We start from the raw sequence: 12658 nt of genomic DNA on the forward strand, positions 1-12658 counted from the left end.
TTATTTAAGTGCTTAGCTCAAACATTTGTGTTTCAGTAATATTTCTAAAGATACCAGTGAAAAGTAAGCTGCACCTGGTTCCTGAATAAACATCATCAGACTTTGTCTCTACAGAGACCTTAATGCCCCACTGTTAATCACAGCAGCCAAGAAATGCTGTAAGATAGGAATAAATGTTACAAAATTAATTATAAACGTTTAAAAGTCTTGGCCAAGGACAAGGTTCAAGCAAGAGGAACTACTCAGAGTCTATTTCCCAAAATTTACTGAGTAGCTAACATAATTTCAGAAAATGAACATTTATTTACTTCATCATCAGTGTGCCCACAAGTTTTATATAACTGCTTGATATCACTCATTTGAGGAAGCATTCATGTTTCTGTGCAACGACACAAGTTTTACCCCAGGCACTTGCTGTACACATTGGAGCTATGTCAAACAGGGCTCGTTTTGCAGGACCTACCCCAGCTGCCATCCCTCATGGCCCCATGGCTTGAAACCCAGAAAGAATCCAAACCTTCTGATTCCTATTAGTCAAGACCTACAGAGGAAAGTTTCAGGTCAGGGAAAAGCGATCCTACTGCCACACCAAGCTCTCAGCAAGCTGCTGGGACAGCCACACTCCTCCATCACCCGTCCCTGTGTGTCCTGTGGCTCAGATGCAAGGTGAAAGGGCAGGAGAACCATCCCTTTCAGCAGCCACCTTCCATCCATCATGTAAAACTGCACCCTCAGCACGCACAATGTGCAAAATAATTTCTTGTATGGAATCAGCAGTGTGATACAAGCAGGTTTCCCAATCAGAGAAGGAGGCAGGATGTCCTGGGGGAAAAACTGGTGCCAAGGGAAGTAGGGAAGGGTAGGGGACAAGGAACAAAGAAAGCAGATTAGGTATGGCTATTAGGTCTGGCCAATGATGCATAATTCATGGATATCTCAGGACCCTTTATTGTATTGTTCTTTCTGAGGGACATATCTATTTATTTCCAGAGGCAAGAAGTAAGTACCTTTATTGCTTACATGCTTCTCTTTAAACACAAAACATAAAAGTTTTCTTAAAGCTGTCATAAAAGCCTTCTTAATGCTGGGCATTATTAAATGCTTACTTACTGTATTTCTTTCAGTTTCTGTATGCAAGATTGCTGCAGAAGTTACAAATGTGCAACATATCTTGTATTAAGACCCCAAAAAGGGGCATCTGCATGACCAAATATTCAGTGTCAACAAAAGTCCACTGTGTTGCTCTGACAGAAAGACATATTTTTATTTTATTAAACCAGATCATACTTTCCTCTGCATAACCTGAATTTTTTTCATGGTTATATTAGTAAACTTATTTCTAAAAATGAGCTAAAAGCTTGATTTTAGTTGTCAATCAAGGAAAAACAAAATTAACCTGACTATCATGAAATGTGACTAATTTTTTCCTTTCTTTCATAGGAAGAAAGAGACAATCTTAAACTTTATTTTGAAAGAGACTATCTTAAGCTACCACATTGCTGCTTAGAAAAATTCTGTCTTCTTGCCAATTAGGTGTATTTTTAATGACCTCAAATATTATCACTCTGTTGGTTTGTTTTTACCCATAGAGGGGAAAATAGTTAAGTTTTCATCTTAATAAGGAAGAATTAATGATACCTACCTATTAGCTCATATTTAAAGAAAAACTTAAAATTTTTAATTCCTTCACGTGTTTCTGTAGCCAAGGTCTGTCAAATATGTGTGTGCTGTTTGTAATGAAAAGTGTACAGAAAAATTCAGCAATTAATAAAACCCCACAGAAACAATTTCTGGCAACCCTAGTGACTCCCCAGCCCAGCAAAATGTTCGATTGAGTATCAGCGAGTGTCCTTCTCTATCACAGTCTGCATCCTGCTCCTTCCCCTGCTCATGGCCTCAACTCACTGGCAGGATTCTTTAACATAGCACTTACTATTTTATCCCTTTAGGAGCCTCCTGCATCCGTTAGAGCAGCTGTTTTCCTTCACAACCCTGCCCAGATGAGTTTGCCTTGCCAATTGCTCAGCTAAAGAAAGTGCTCTGGACAATTACCTCCTGCACCAGGATGAGCATTTAAAGATGTTGTAAGAGAGAAAAGCAGGAGAATTATTTTGGCAAAAGGGCCACGCTCCAGTAACTGCCTATAAATACAGTCAGGGTTAAATTAACTGTCTCGTGGCTACCCTGAGGATTGGGCAGTATTAAATACCCTGCATAAGGGCCACATTCTGTGCTCTTACAGGGACAAACACACAGAGCACCACTGCACCAGTGAGCAAAGGACATGATGAAAGAGACTGCCAAGACTGAATCTCATTGAATTGTTTCTTTACACTCTTCTACTCACCTGTACTTACTAGTCTGTCTTATCACTTGACTGCATATGCTTCAGGGCAGGAAGTGGCTAAATGTGCAGCATTTTGAACCACAAAACTTGCAAATCTCACAATAAATTATTAATAATAACACCAAAAGCAAATACAAGCTTCGTAAAAAGTGACTGCCATTATGCTTACTTTTAAAACTAGGTTTGTGGCTCTTTGCCCCCCAGCACAAAATTAAGCTCTACAAATTGGATTGCCATTAAATATCCCATTGAATATCTAGACCAGATAAATAGTCATGTAAGTTTTTCATTAGTAATTATCCTGTTGTGCCTTTCACAATACTAATGCAGTAACTTTACCAGTACTATTTGAATAGCATCAGCAAAAGCACCATATAAATTCAGAATTAACAGAACTGCTGCTGATATCAGTGCTGTCCATTGATAATAAGGGTTCAGGTGAGGATATCTTTTCCTTGCTGCCAGCTTTTCAAATTTGCAATTATTTTTGAAGCAGCTAATTTTATTTACCCAGACCATATTCACTCCTGGGAACAAAGTGGTCTTTACTGCCTGCAGCTCAGGCAGATTGATGCACTAAAATGAAATCTTACATCCTTGCAAATAAAACTGCTTTTGAATGAGTGCACAGCTGCCAGTGTGTGCTTGATGTATTTGCTTTGAAATTATGTAGCTATTTCTATTGATTCCTCACACAGGTCATTTTCTGTGTGCTGGTGAAGTCTTCAGAATCCTAAGCATTTTGTCATAATTTATCAAAGCTATTAATAAATTTGTAGAAAAGTAGCTTACAATAACTACATCTAAGAGGGCTGCATTAATAAAAGGCTGCAATAAAAAAAAGAAAAATAAAATTTTCATGATGACCGTTGAAAATGTCACATGAATCTTCTGCTGCTTAGAAGAAATGGTATTTATTACAAATACAATCTTCAAAATTAATATTTGAGCATGATAAAAGACCTGTTTGCCACTCTTCTTCAGCTGCAGGGTGCTTGCCTATACCCAAATGCTCTCAGGAATATTTTGATGACACTAAAAAAAAAATACCTAAGGAACATAAATGTTTGACAATACAAAGTAATCTACATTGTCAATCTCATGGCCTCTTACCATTCATAATTTTAACCTTATGAACATATCTAATCATTAAAATGCACAATCATCACCTTAACTGTACAAGTGAAGTTACTATATTTTGCTTTTTATTCTCTTTCTTTCAAAGGTGTATTTTTCTTAGACTCCTCTTTTTGCAAAGCAAAGGTACCAGGTCTATTAGTTTATTGCCTTGAAGATGAAGTTTTTTACCTTCTGTTACAATTCTGACCAATATTTTCAGGGTTTTTACATTATTCTGCATGAAGGAATTAAAAGACTACCATTTCCACACTTTTACTTCCACTTATTAATAAATAAAACCTTTTCTAGGTATTTACAAGGGTATTTACTTCACTGGGGAAAAGAAGAAAAAAGCCTTTTCCAGAAATTTTTGAAATAGATGTATGTGAAGTTTCTGCTCTTCTTCAGTCTTTTAGGTACATTTTAACTAAGATATGTTTGGACTGTATCTCATAGTGTATGTTTTCCAAATAACTGGTAATTATTTTTTGGTTATCAGTTTTGCATAACGCTATCCTTCACCCTATATCTCCCCAAATACATACCATTCTGACCTGTAAGTGACCAGCCTCTACTGACTTTCTTCACTTAAATAAACTTTTCCAGCACACTCTCTGTGTGATTAGGGAGATCACTTGTGATTCAGCAGATCTGTTCAAAGCATTCTTTAGCTATTTCAAAGAAACCACAGATATTCAAAATCTCTTATCACAGAGACCTATTGAAAAGTTCTGACCAGCTTGTCATTCAAGATCTCAACATCCAACAACACAGCGAGAACTTTGAAACAGAGTCTGCAAAGGGGGTGACAAAAAAAGTTTGCTTTGTATTAGAAAGATATTTTATGATCTTGATTTTATGACCTTGACAAAGAGACTTTTATAACTAATTCAACTGAATAAAAGAGAGAAATCTGCTATACTCTTATCCCTTTTATCTGTGGATACTTTGAATATGGCGATATTGAATTCTGCATTTACTGATCCTACACCTTTCCACAAAATTAGGTCTTAGCATTTTAAGACAAATATTAGACTAACAGCTTCCTCACATCCCCATTGTCACACATGTGTGCAGCTGTACACCACCTCTTGTAGGAGCTTCCCTTTTAGCTCATTTGGTCCATCCCCTTTTGTCTTAGCACTTATCAAGTGCTATCTCATCTTTGTGCTGTTAAGATTATTGTAACGCATTTTGCATTCTTTTCATGAGATTTCTCTCCCATTCTTCTGTTACTGCTGACTAAAAGAAAGATGACAACAGACATCTGCTTCAGAAGATCTGGACTAAAATAAAGTAACTGCATCATGTGGTAGAGCATAAAGGAAACCTCACTGTATTCAGAACTCTACAGCAAAGACCCTGACTCCACATAGCCTGAATTTTATTTTTTTAACTATGTTAAAAACAGATGAAGAAACCCCACAAGTCTGACTGCAATGAGGTCTGCAAAGCACAAAAGGATCTGCAAAGTGACTGCTTGTTAAACACCATTTCTTCAGTGGCTCATATCAGTTCAGACACCACATGAAAAAGTATCCATAGAGAAACTCCAGACTTTTGTGCATTGAGATCCCCCACCCTCTAGAGGCAAGGGTTTATATAAGTGTTCATAGATGTGACATGACACAGAAATAAAGAAGAAAATTAAATAAAATGTCTGCAGTGGCTTGATATCACTGGAGAGTAGAAGGACAGGGCTAGAGAATGGTGTATTTACTATTCCAAACCATTCTCTCTGTGTGTTTGGAAAACTGATCAATACGGTCAAATCATCAGCTTAGTTATTATAAAAGACAAATATCCTTCCACTGGGAGGTCTGAGGCAGAGGGAAGAAGAAAATGGGAAAAAGCAGGCTAATGAAATCTCACATAGAAACCTCAGTAATGTAATTGTCTTTTTATCTATGCTTGCTGATGAGCACAGCTCCACCCAGAGATCAGTCATCTCGGGGAATTAAATCATTCTGGTCAATAAAGCATAAAGTGGACAGGAGCAACATCTTAAAAGCCATTTTCATTATCAGAAACACTGTTAAATACTCACATGAGAACATTCTAAATCAGGCAAAGCTACACAGCTCTACAAACAGCTAAACAAAAGTCAATGAGGGCAGATCATTAAAGAATATTTAATGTACACAATTTATTTTTACATTTGCAGTTTCTCTTCCTACCAAATGTCTGATTACTTTTCTTTGGATACATGCATATTGTTCAGGACAAAAAAGATGTCTTTGTCCTCTAGGATTGAAAATAGCTTAGCATGTGGCAAACACTGCCCCAGACGTACTTCCCAAGATTTTGTTTTTTTTTTTCACCTGGTGCCAAATTGTTCAGTCAAGTAACAATTTCTTATGACATATTAATTATAGAATTAATTATTTTACTTTCATAAAAGCACAAACAAGAGCAGCAGTATTGTGTATATTGTTATGATTCATCATCCTCATGGAAAATCCACAGCCTTTTTTTAGTTTATAGATTTTCCCCTACAAATATTTATGTCCAGCAATCAAAAACTTTTAAACAAACTGTAAAATCTTTAAAAAGGAGCAGGAAATTAAATGCACCTAAATTATCATCTGTTCTTTGTAACATGGTGCATAGCTCTTTTAAAAGAAAACCAACTGTTTACTCACCATCTCACTCTATGGCTTTTGAAGATTCAGCACAAATTCTGGCACTATTTTTTTCATTTCTAATCTTGAATAATTTCACATCATTTTAGAAAAAACATATATCTAAAACTATTCTGTTCTGTCATCTTCTTCTGCTTTACCAGAATATGTAAAGGGTGTCTACATTTTAAATGTTTCATTCAGTAAGTTAATTCAGGCACATTGCCTCAATCTAACACAAAAATCTAACTCACAATTTCTACAAGAAAAATAACTCGTGCACCAAAGAGAGATATTCAAAGCTGCTGCTTTCTTGAATCTTCCAGTTTCTCCTCTAAGCCATTAAGTTTGTTACAGGGCTCCATTTACAATTTATGTTAATCTGCTGGCAGATTCAAATTAAAATTAATTGTATAAATTTGTAGACTCAAGAATACACATTGGATGTTCTTTGCTTAATATTCGTTATCAGAGGAAGGCTCTAAAGCACATGAGGAAAGGAGATGTAGGGCTCTGAAGTCTGTGTAATGTTTCACTGTCAAACTAGCATTGGTTTTGCAACAACACTATAGGCACAAATACTAATTTTATAGTAATCAAATTATGTCAGTTTTAAAAACTGTATCACTGCTTATAGGAGAAAAATATTGCTTTTACCTTACTGATAAGTGTGACAACATCACCCTCCCGGATTGTGAGTTCATCATCGTTCTGCGCTTCATACGGAAATATCACTTTGCAATACTCCTTGTCTGAAAGGAAGAACATTCACTGTGATAAATTATCACTTTATAACAACTGCTTATTCAAGGGTGAATAATCTTCATGAAATATTCCATTAGTGTCTCTTTGTGCTGCCTTATTTCCTTGCCATCTTTCTCTTTGTATTTTAGACCTTCATAAACAATATGAAATATTTAAAAAACCGAACGCTGAAAAGCATTCCCACACACGTCATCCAGGGAGTCAGCTCTGTAGCCCTTAGAACCATTATCTCAAATGAAACTGCTCCAGACAGCAACCTGCCACAAACTCTTTCCCTTTGAGTAAGTTCTGTATCTGACACTTCCTTTCATAGTTCCATGGGTATGGCCTCCCACCAGATCACAAAAACTGGAAGCAAAAAGGGAGCAGTAGGTTGACATAGTTTATCTATCCTATCCCCTTGTGTGCAAGAAAGCAGATATTTATGAATCCATAAAGATCATACAACAATAAATAATACATTAAAAAATGCTAATGCATTAATAACTAAACCACCTGTACACTCAGTGTAAGAGTTTTGAGTATTACTCTAAAGTTTCCTCGACCCTTTTTCCTTTACTGTCTATAAATAAGGACATTATCTCAACTTTCATCTGGAAAATACAGAAGCCAGGACTCCTACTCAGAAATCATAAAAAGCAGTTTTCATGAAAAGCAGTTACTTACATGTTGCTGTGCAACAGATGAGTATGTCAATATGCCTTACAAATAAAAAGGGAATATGTTTCACAGCTGTGCAACTATGCATAAAAATATGTGACACTCTAAGACAGCAGGTCTAAAAGGACCAAGCAAACTACTTGACGGTTTGGAGAAGACAGGTGATTTTGTAGAAATGTTCACCTCACTTTAAATGTCTCAGTTTTGATGACCTCTATGTCTAGTCAACTACATTCAATGCAGAGAAGTACTGGCAGGCCACAGAAATATAAATTTGAAACAAAACTTACTCTTTTATACTTACTATAAAGAGAATCTGCATTATCACACTTGAGGGTATCTGAGGCTCCACCAGGGGGTCAGTTCAGCTGCCCAGACACTAAGGGCCTTTTCAGACACTCGTGGGTATGTAAGACACATGTATAGTATGGCTGAACCTATGGAATTACCGGGTCCCTCTGGTCTGACAGCTGGAGGCAAATAAAAACTAAATACCCTGGGGGTATCTCAAACAGCTCCAGATGCAGGCTACTGATTTCAGCCCCCAATCTTTGGCCTTGTGTCTGAATTTAGATTCAGACATCTGATGTTAGAAACCAACCTGGTCAGTGCACTATAGTTAATGGAGATCAAGTCACTAAAATGAGTCAAGCCTTGAGAGTCACTCCTGACTCCAAGAATAGACACCTACATTTGATTAGTTGAACCAGGATTTGAACTCCCTGGACAGCAGTGATAGATTTCCAGTGGGACCACCCCTCCAAAAGTCCAGATACCAAACTCATCATTATAACCCAAACTTCAGACTCTGACACATAAGCTCCATCCAATCTTCTAAAGTTCATGAAAGAAACAGCAGCCATAAAGAAGCAGCCCAGAAATGTGCATCTGAAAGTTTGCTCTCTGTTAGCCCCATCAGCTTGAGAAATTAAATAGTAGTAGTAGGGAATTGGAAAGCTCTTCTTCAGTTCTGCCACTCAGAAACAGCATGAATTTTATGTGTCATTGGTTCAAGCAAACAAGAACTTCTTAGGCTTCACAGATTTCTTATTCTGAACACAAATGTTTGAATTTACCCATGACCATTGCAGTTGGTTTTCTGGCCATGCCCTGTATTAGGTCTGGCTGAGATACAGTTAATTTTCTTCACAGCAGCCCACATGGTGCTGCATTTTGGATTTGTGACTAAAACTGCACCGGTGTTTTGGCTATTGCCTAGCATAACTACACATCTTTCTTTTTTCTCTTTTCTATCCCCCAAGTAGGCCAGGGTGGGCAAGAAGCAGGAGGGGACACAGCAGCTGACCCAAGATGTGTAAAGGGATATTCTGTGCCATATGGCTCCTGCTCGCCAATAAAAATGGGTGGGCTTTGGGGGTGCTGGTTTAGGAGGTTTCCATTCCTTGGAGACTGGCTGGACATTGATCTACTGAATGGTGGCTGCCTTTGTGTTGCCTCTCTTTATTTCTCTTTCATTTGTTTATCAAACTGTCTTTATTCATTAATTTTCTTGCTTTTGCTTGCCCTGCTCTCTCCACTATGGGAGCAAGTGGCTGGGTTGAGCACAGCTGCTGGCTGGGGTCAACTCACCACACCTCCTCTGGTGTCTCTGAAGAAACAAAATTCAGATTAAGACAATGAACCAAAGTTTTGAGGGAAAAGAAGTGAGCAAGGAAAAAAATCCTTTCCTTGTCCTAAAAGCAGAGAACACTATGAAATAAACACTTGGTGGCTTTTCCAAACCACCAGGCATGTGAGAAACACCAGATCACAACTCAGATTTAGAGGATGAAAGGGGTGTCTAACTGCTGCTTTACTGCATTCTGAGGAAGGGTTGGGATGTCTCTTTGTGGACTTGGCTAGGATGTTCCACTTGCTCACTATGTTGTCTTTGAGACAATAAAACATTTTATGTAAAAGCTGGTAGAAAGCTGGCACACACTAACTTAGGTGGATGCAAAGCAGCATGTAAATAAATATGAGATTCAGCACATTTTACACTTCAGTGGCATGCTACCTTAAATTATCATCGTGGGGTTTTTTTCCCTATTCTGACTATATCCAGGCTCTGAAAAGCAGCTGTGCTAAATAATAGATCAGTGAATTAGTCCAGAGTTGATGTAAATGTAATACTGCACTAAAGAAGCTGAGTGCTGCACACTCAGGCAAGTCTCTAGTTACTGGGAACAGGCTTAGCATTTCTTTTTTGGGATACAGAACTGGCTGGATTCTCAGAGGTAAACAACATCTGAGCCCAAGAAGGATTATTCCAGAACATTCATTCTCAGACATATCCATTGATCCTCCATTCAGTAACAGCATCAGTGCGAGGTTAAGTGGAAAGCCAAGCACAAAGTACAGCTAAAAAACTGCAAAGAGCATCACTCTGACAGGATGTCTGCAGTGCAGCTTCTGCTCAAGGTGTGGATGAATCCCACGTGTTTCAGGTTAAAAAATGCTTTGGATTGCAAAGGGCGTTCGTATCCTGAGTCCTATAACAGATAGGCCTCCCTCAGGTCTCACTTGCTATTTGAAGACTGGGTATTTGAATTGTCTTTCAGGAGGAAGAACCTGATAGACAAGAGTGGAGAGAGGGCTGTGGTTTCAGCATCTGAAATACTAGTGATGATCAGGAAGTAAGTCTCATTCCTTGGAGAACGGCATAGTATCTGTTTGGTTCAGCAGTTAAAGAGTGGGACATTACCACCCCAGGCAAAAGTGAAAGTACTTCAGGTCCAAGGTAGAATGATACTTTTGTGCTTAACATAGCAATTGGAACATTCACCAGTATTCTGAGACTGCAAACTTCCTTGGACTGAATGCTTTTTCAAGCTTGTTTGTGGTGAAAAGTAAAATTGAATTTTTGAGAAATGACAAATTCTAGACAGATTACAGTCCTATGCCAGAGTACGATCATACTCCTCATTTCTGACTATCAGACATTAACTTTATTATGAAGAAATTATTCCTCTGCCTATATTAAACACCAAACCAGACTGAAGCATGTTTCATTTGCACTGAAAGGTTTTTCAAGTTAAGTGAAGGACAACTTCAGCTGAATGAAATATGTCTTCAATGATGACAGTTGAGGCTAAGAAAATTATATATAATTACATTACATCAGACCTTCCTATAGATGTGCTTCTCTTTCCCAAGCATGAACAGAGATGCCAAGAATTCTACTGAGGCCCCAGAGATTCCAGGAAAGATAAAATAATAAATCATGCAGTTTAGTGAAAATTCAACAGGATATAATAAGTAGCCCACCCTTCTCACCAACTCTGGCAAAATGGATGCTGAATGAAGACAGCAACATAAGAATAACAATTTTTCTGGCCAAAAAGGAAAAAAGGTGTGTCTGAGGGAAATAACAATGGAAAGAAGGACCATCCACAGCCCAAAAGTGTTGATGGAAAAGTGTCTCTGTCAGCCAGAGCTTAATGGATCACAGTAGAAGATACAGTTTTCTAACCACTGGTGAGAAGGTTTTCATACTCAGTTTATAAATGTGAAAGTTTGAACCTCCCATACCCTGGGATGGGATATAGTGAGCAGCTTCAGCTGTCACAAGTACGAGCTGATGTGGAAAGGAGCAGCCTGGCTTCCCACACAAGGGTTAATGCTGCAGGTGGGAAAGCCCCTGGACCACCCCTTCTGATGGCACCTGCACTCAGGTCAGATTGAGCTGCTCAGCCTGCAGGTTGGCAAAGGTAATTCCAAAACACATTCAGGAGCCCTCTTCTGCATGACCAGTTCACACATTTTTCAGTATTTCAAGTTTCACTTCCTCAGGGTAATTGAATTCTGGCAGTATTTCCCATTAGAGCCTGCTGGCACAGAGGATGTAGCAAGTCAATGACTGCAGTGGAGCTAATGGACAATAACTCACTAAAAGCTCTTTTAAGCTGCTTTTGCAATTCTGAGCTGAAAACTTGTACAAACCAGTTTGTAACCACACACCTCCCTCAGACAGACCCTGCTCTGCTGATCCAGATGCTTTCCTGCATATGTCTCTATGTGTTTCAGTTCTGAGACAAAATGTTATCTGCTAATTATCTAAAAGGATAAACTCATCAGGGAACAAGGATTGTGCAAGATTTAAAGAAAATCAACTCTGTTATATTCAGCTTATTTTCTAAGCTATGGCTATGTTCTCTTCCCTCTTATTGTTTTCCACCAAAATCTGTAACATTTATTTGTAACTTTACATAAATAAAATCAAAAGATGGGGAATATATATGTATGTTATTTGGTAAGCTAGTTACCTAGAACAGCATAGAGACACACATGAAAGATTTAATCATTACTTTTTCACTGCTAAGCACTGAAATGATGAAAAAAGAACTGTAGGTCAAGAATCAGGGAATAGTCTGGGTTAGATAGAAACTTTAGGATTATCTAGTCCCAGTGCCCCCTGCCACGGGCAAGGATACCTTTCACTAGACCAGATGGCTCAGGGATGGGGCATCCACAGCTTCTCTGGGCAACTTGTGCCAGTGCCTCACCAGCCTCACAGTAACAAAGTTCTAACACCTAATTTAAACCTGCCCTCTCTCCGTTTAAAGCCATTTCTCCTTGTCCTGTCACTACATTCTCCTATAAAAATTCACTCTCCAGCTCTCTTGCAGGTCCCCTTCAGGTACTGGAAGGCTGCTGGAAGGTCTCCTTGGAGCCTTCTCTTCTGATTTCCCATACAAACTGTACCATGCATACAGTTTATCCCTGCTACATAAAGAAATAGAAATAAAATCATTAAAACCATCTCTTTAAAAGAGGAAAAATGCAAGAGCATTCGCAACATGAAAATTTTTTCTATGACCTACGTACAAGTTACAACCTGAATTTGGATCTTATTCAACTCTGATTAATTCCAAAGTATCCTCAAGGCTGAAAGTTGATCACATAATTTAATTAGATTTTTGGTGGCAGAAAATTTGATGTAGGGTCACCAGAGCAAAAACAATTCAGAGGATTCTGTGAAACAAAGCACTTTGTTTAGGTACCACCTACTCGAAGTTTATCCTAAATATATCTATCTGCATCCTCACTTTTTTATATACAGGACACTCTTTCAACCAAAACCAGAGAAAAGCATTCAGCTTGCTTTTAATAGCACAAAGTGCAAAAAAGAAAAAAACTATGAAAC

The 12658-nt window shown here is 38.2% G+C and overlaps 1 protein-coding gene across 10 annotated transcripts in view; it reads right to left on the reverse strand.

Moving 5' to 3' along the window:
* SH3KBP1 (SH3 domain containing kinase binding protein 1) overlaps positions 1–12658 on the reverse strand; it is a 207554-nt gene that overhangs the window by 45029 nt on the left and 149867 nt on the right. For all 10 annotated transcript variants that reach the window (XR_015801775.1, XR_015801773.1, XR_015801771.1 and 7 more), the window contains one exon: positions 6745–6839. Coding sequence is in view for 4 of the 10 variants with exons in the window: in XM_088160253.1 (XP_088016379.1) it covers positions 6745–6839 (95 nt within the window). In the remaining 6 variants the exon portion in view is untranslated. The remainder of the gene's footprint in view (positions 1–6744; positions 6840–12658) is intronic.

Source organism: Sturnus vulgaris, chromosome 2 (assembly GCF_052056855.1).
Source record: "Sturnus vulgaris isolate bStuVul1 chromosome 2, bStuVul1.hap1, whole genome shotgun sequence".
NCBI classification, from domain to species: domain Eukaryota; kingdom Metazoa; phylum Chordata; class Aves; order Passeriformes; family Sturnidae; genus Sturnus; species Sturnus vulgaris.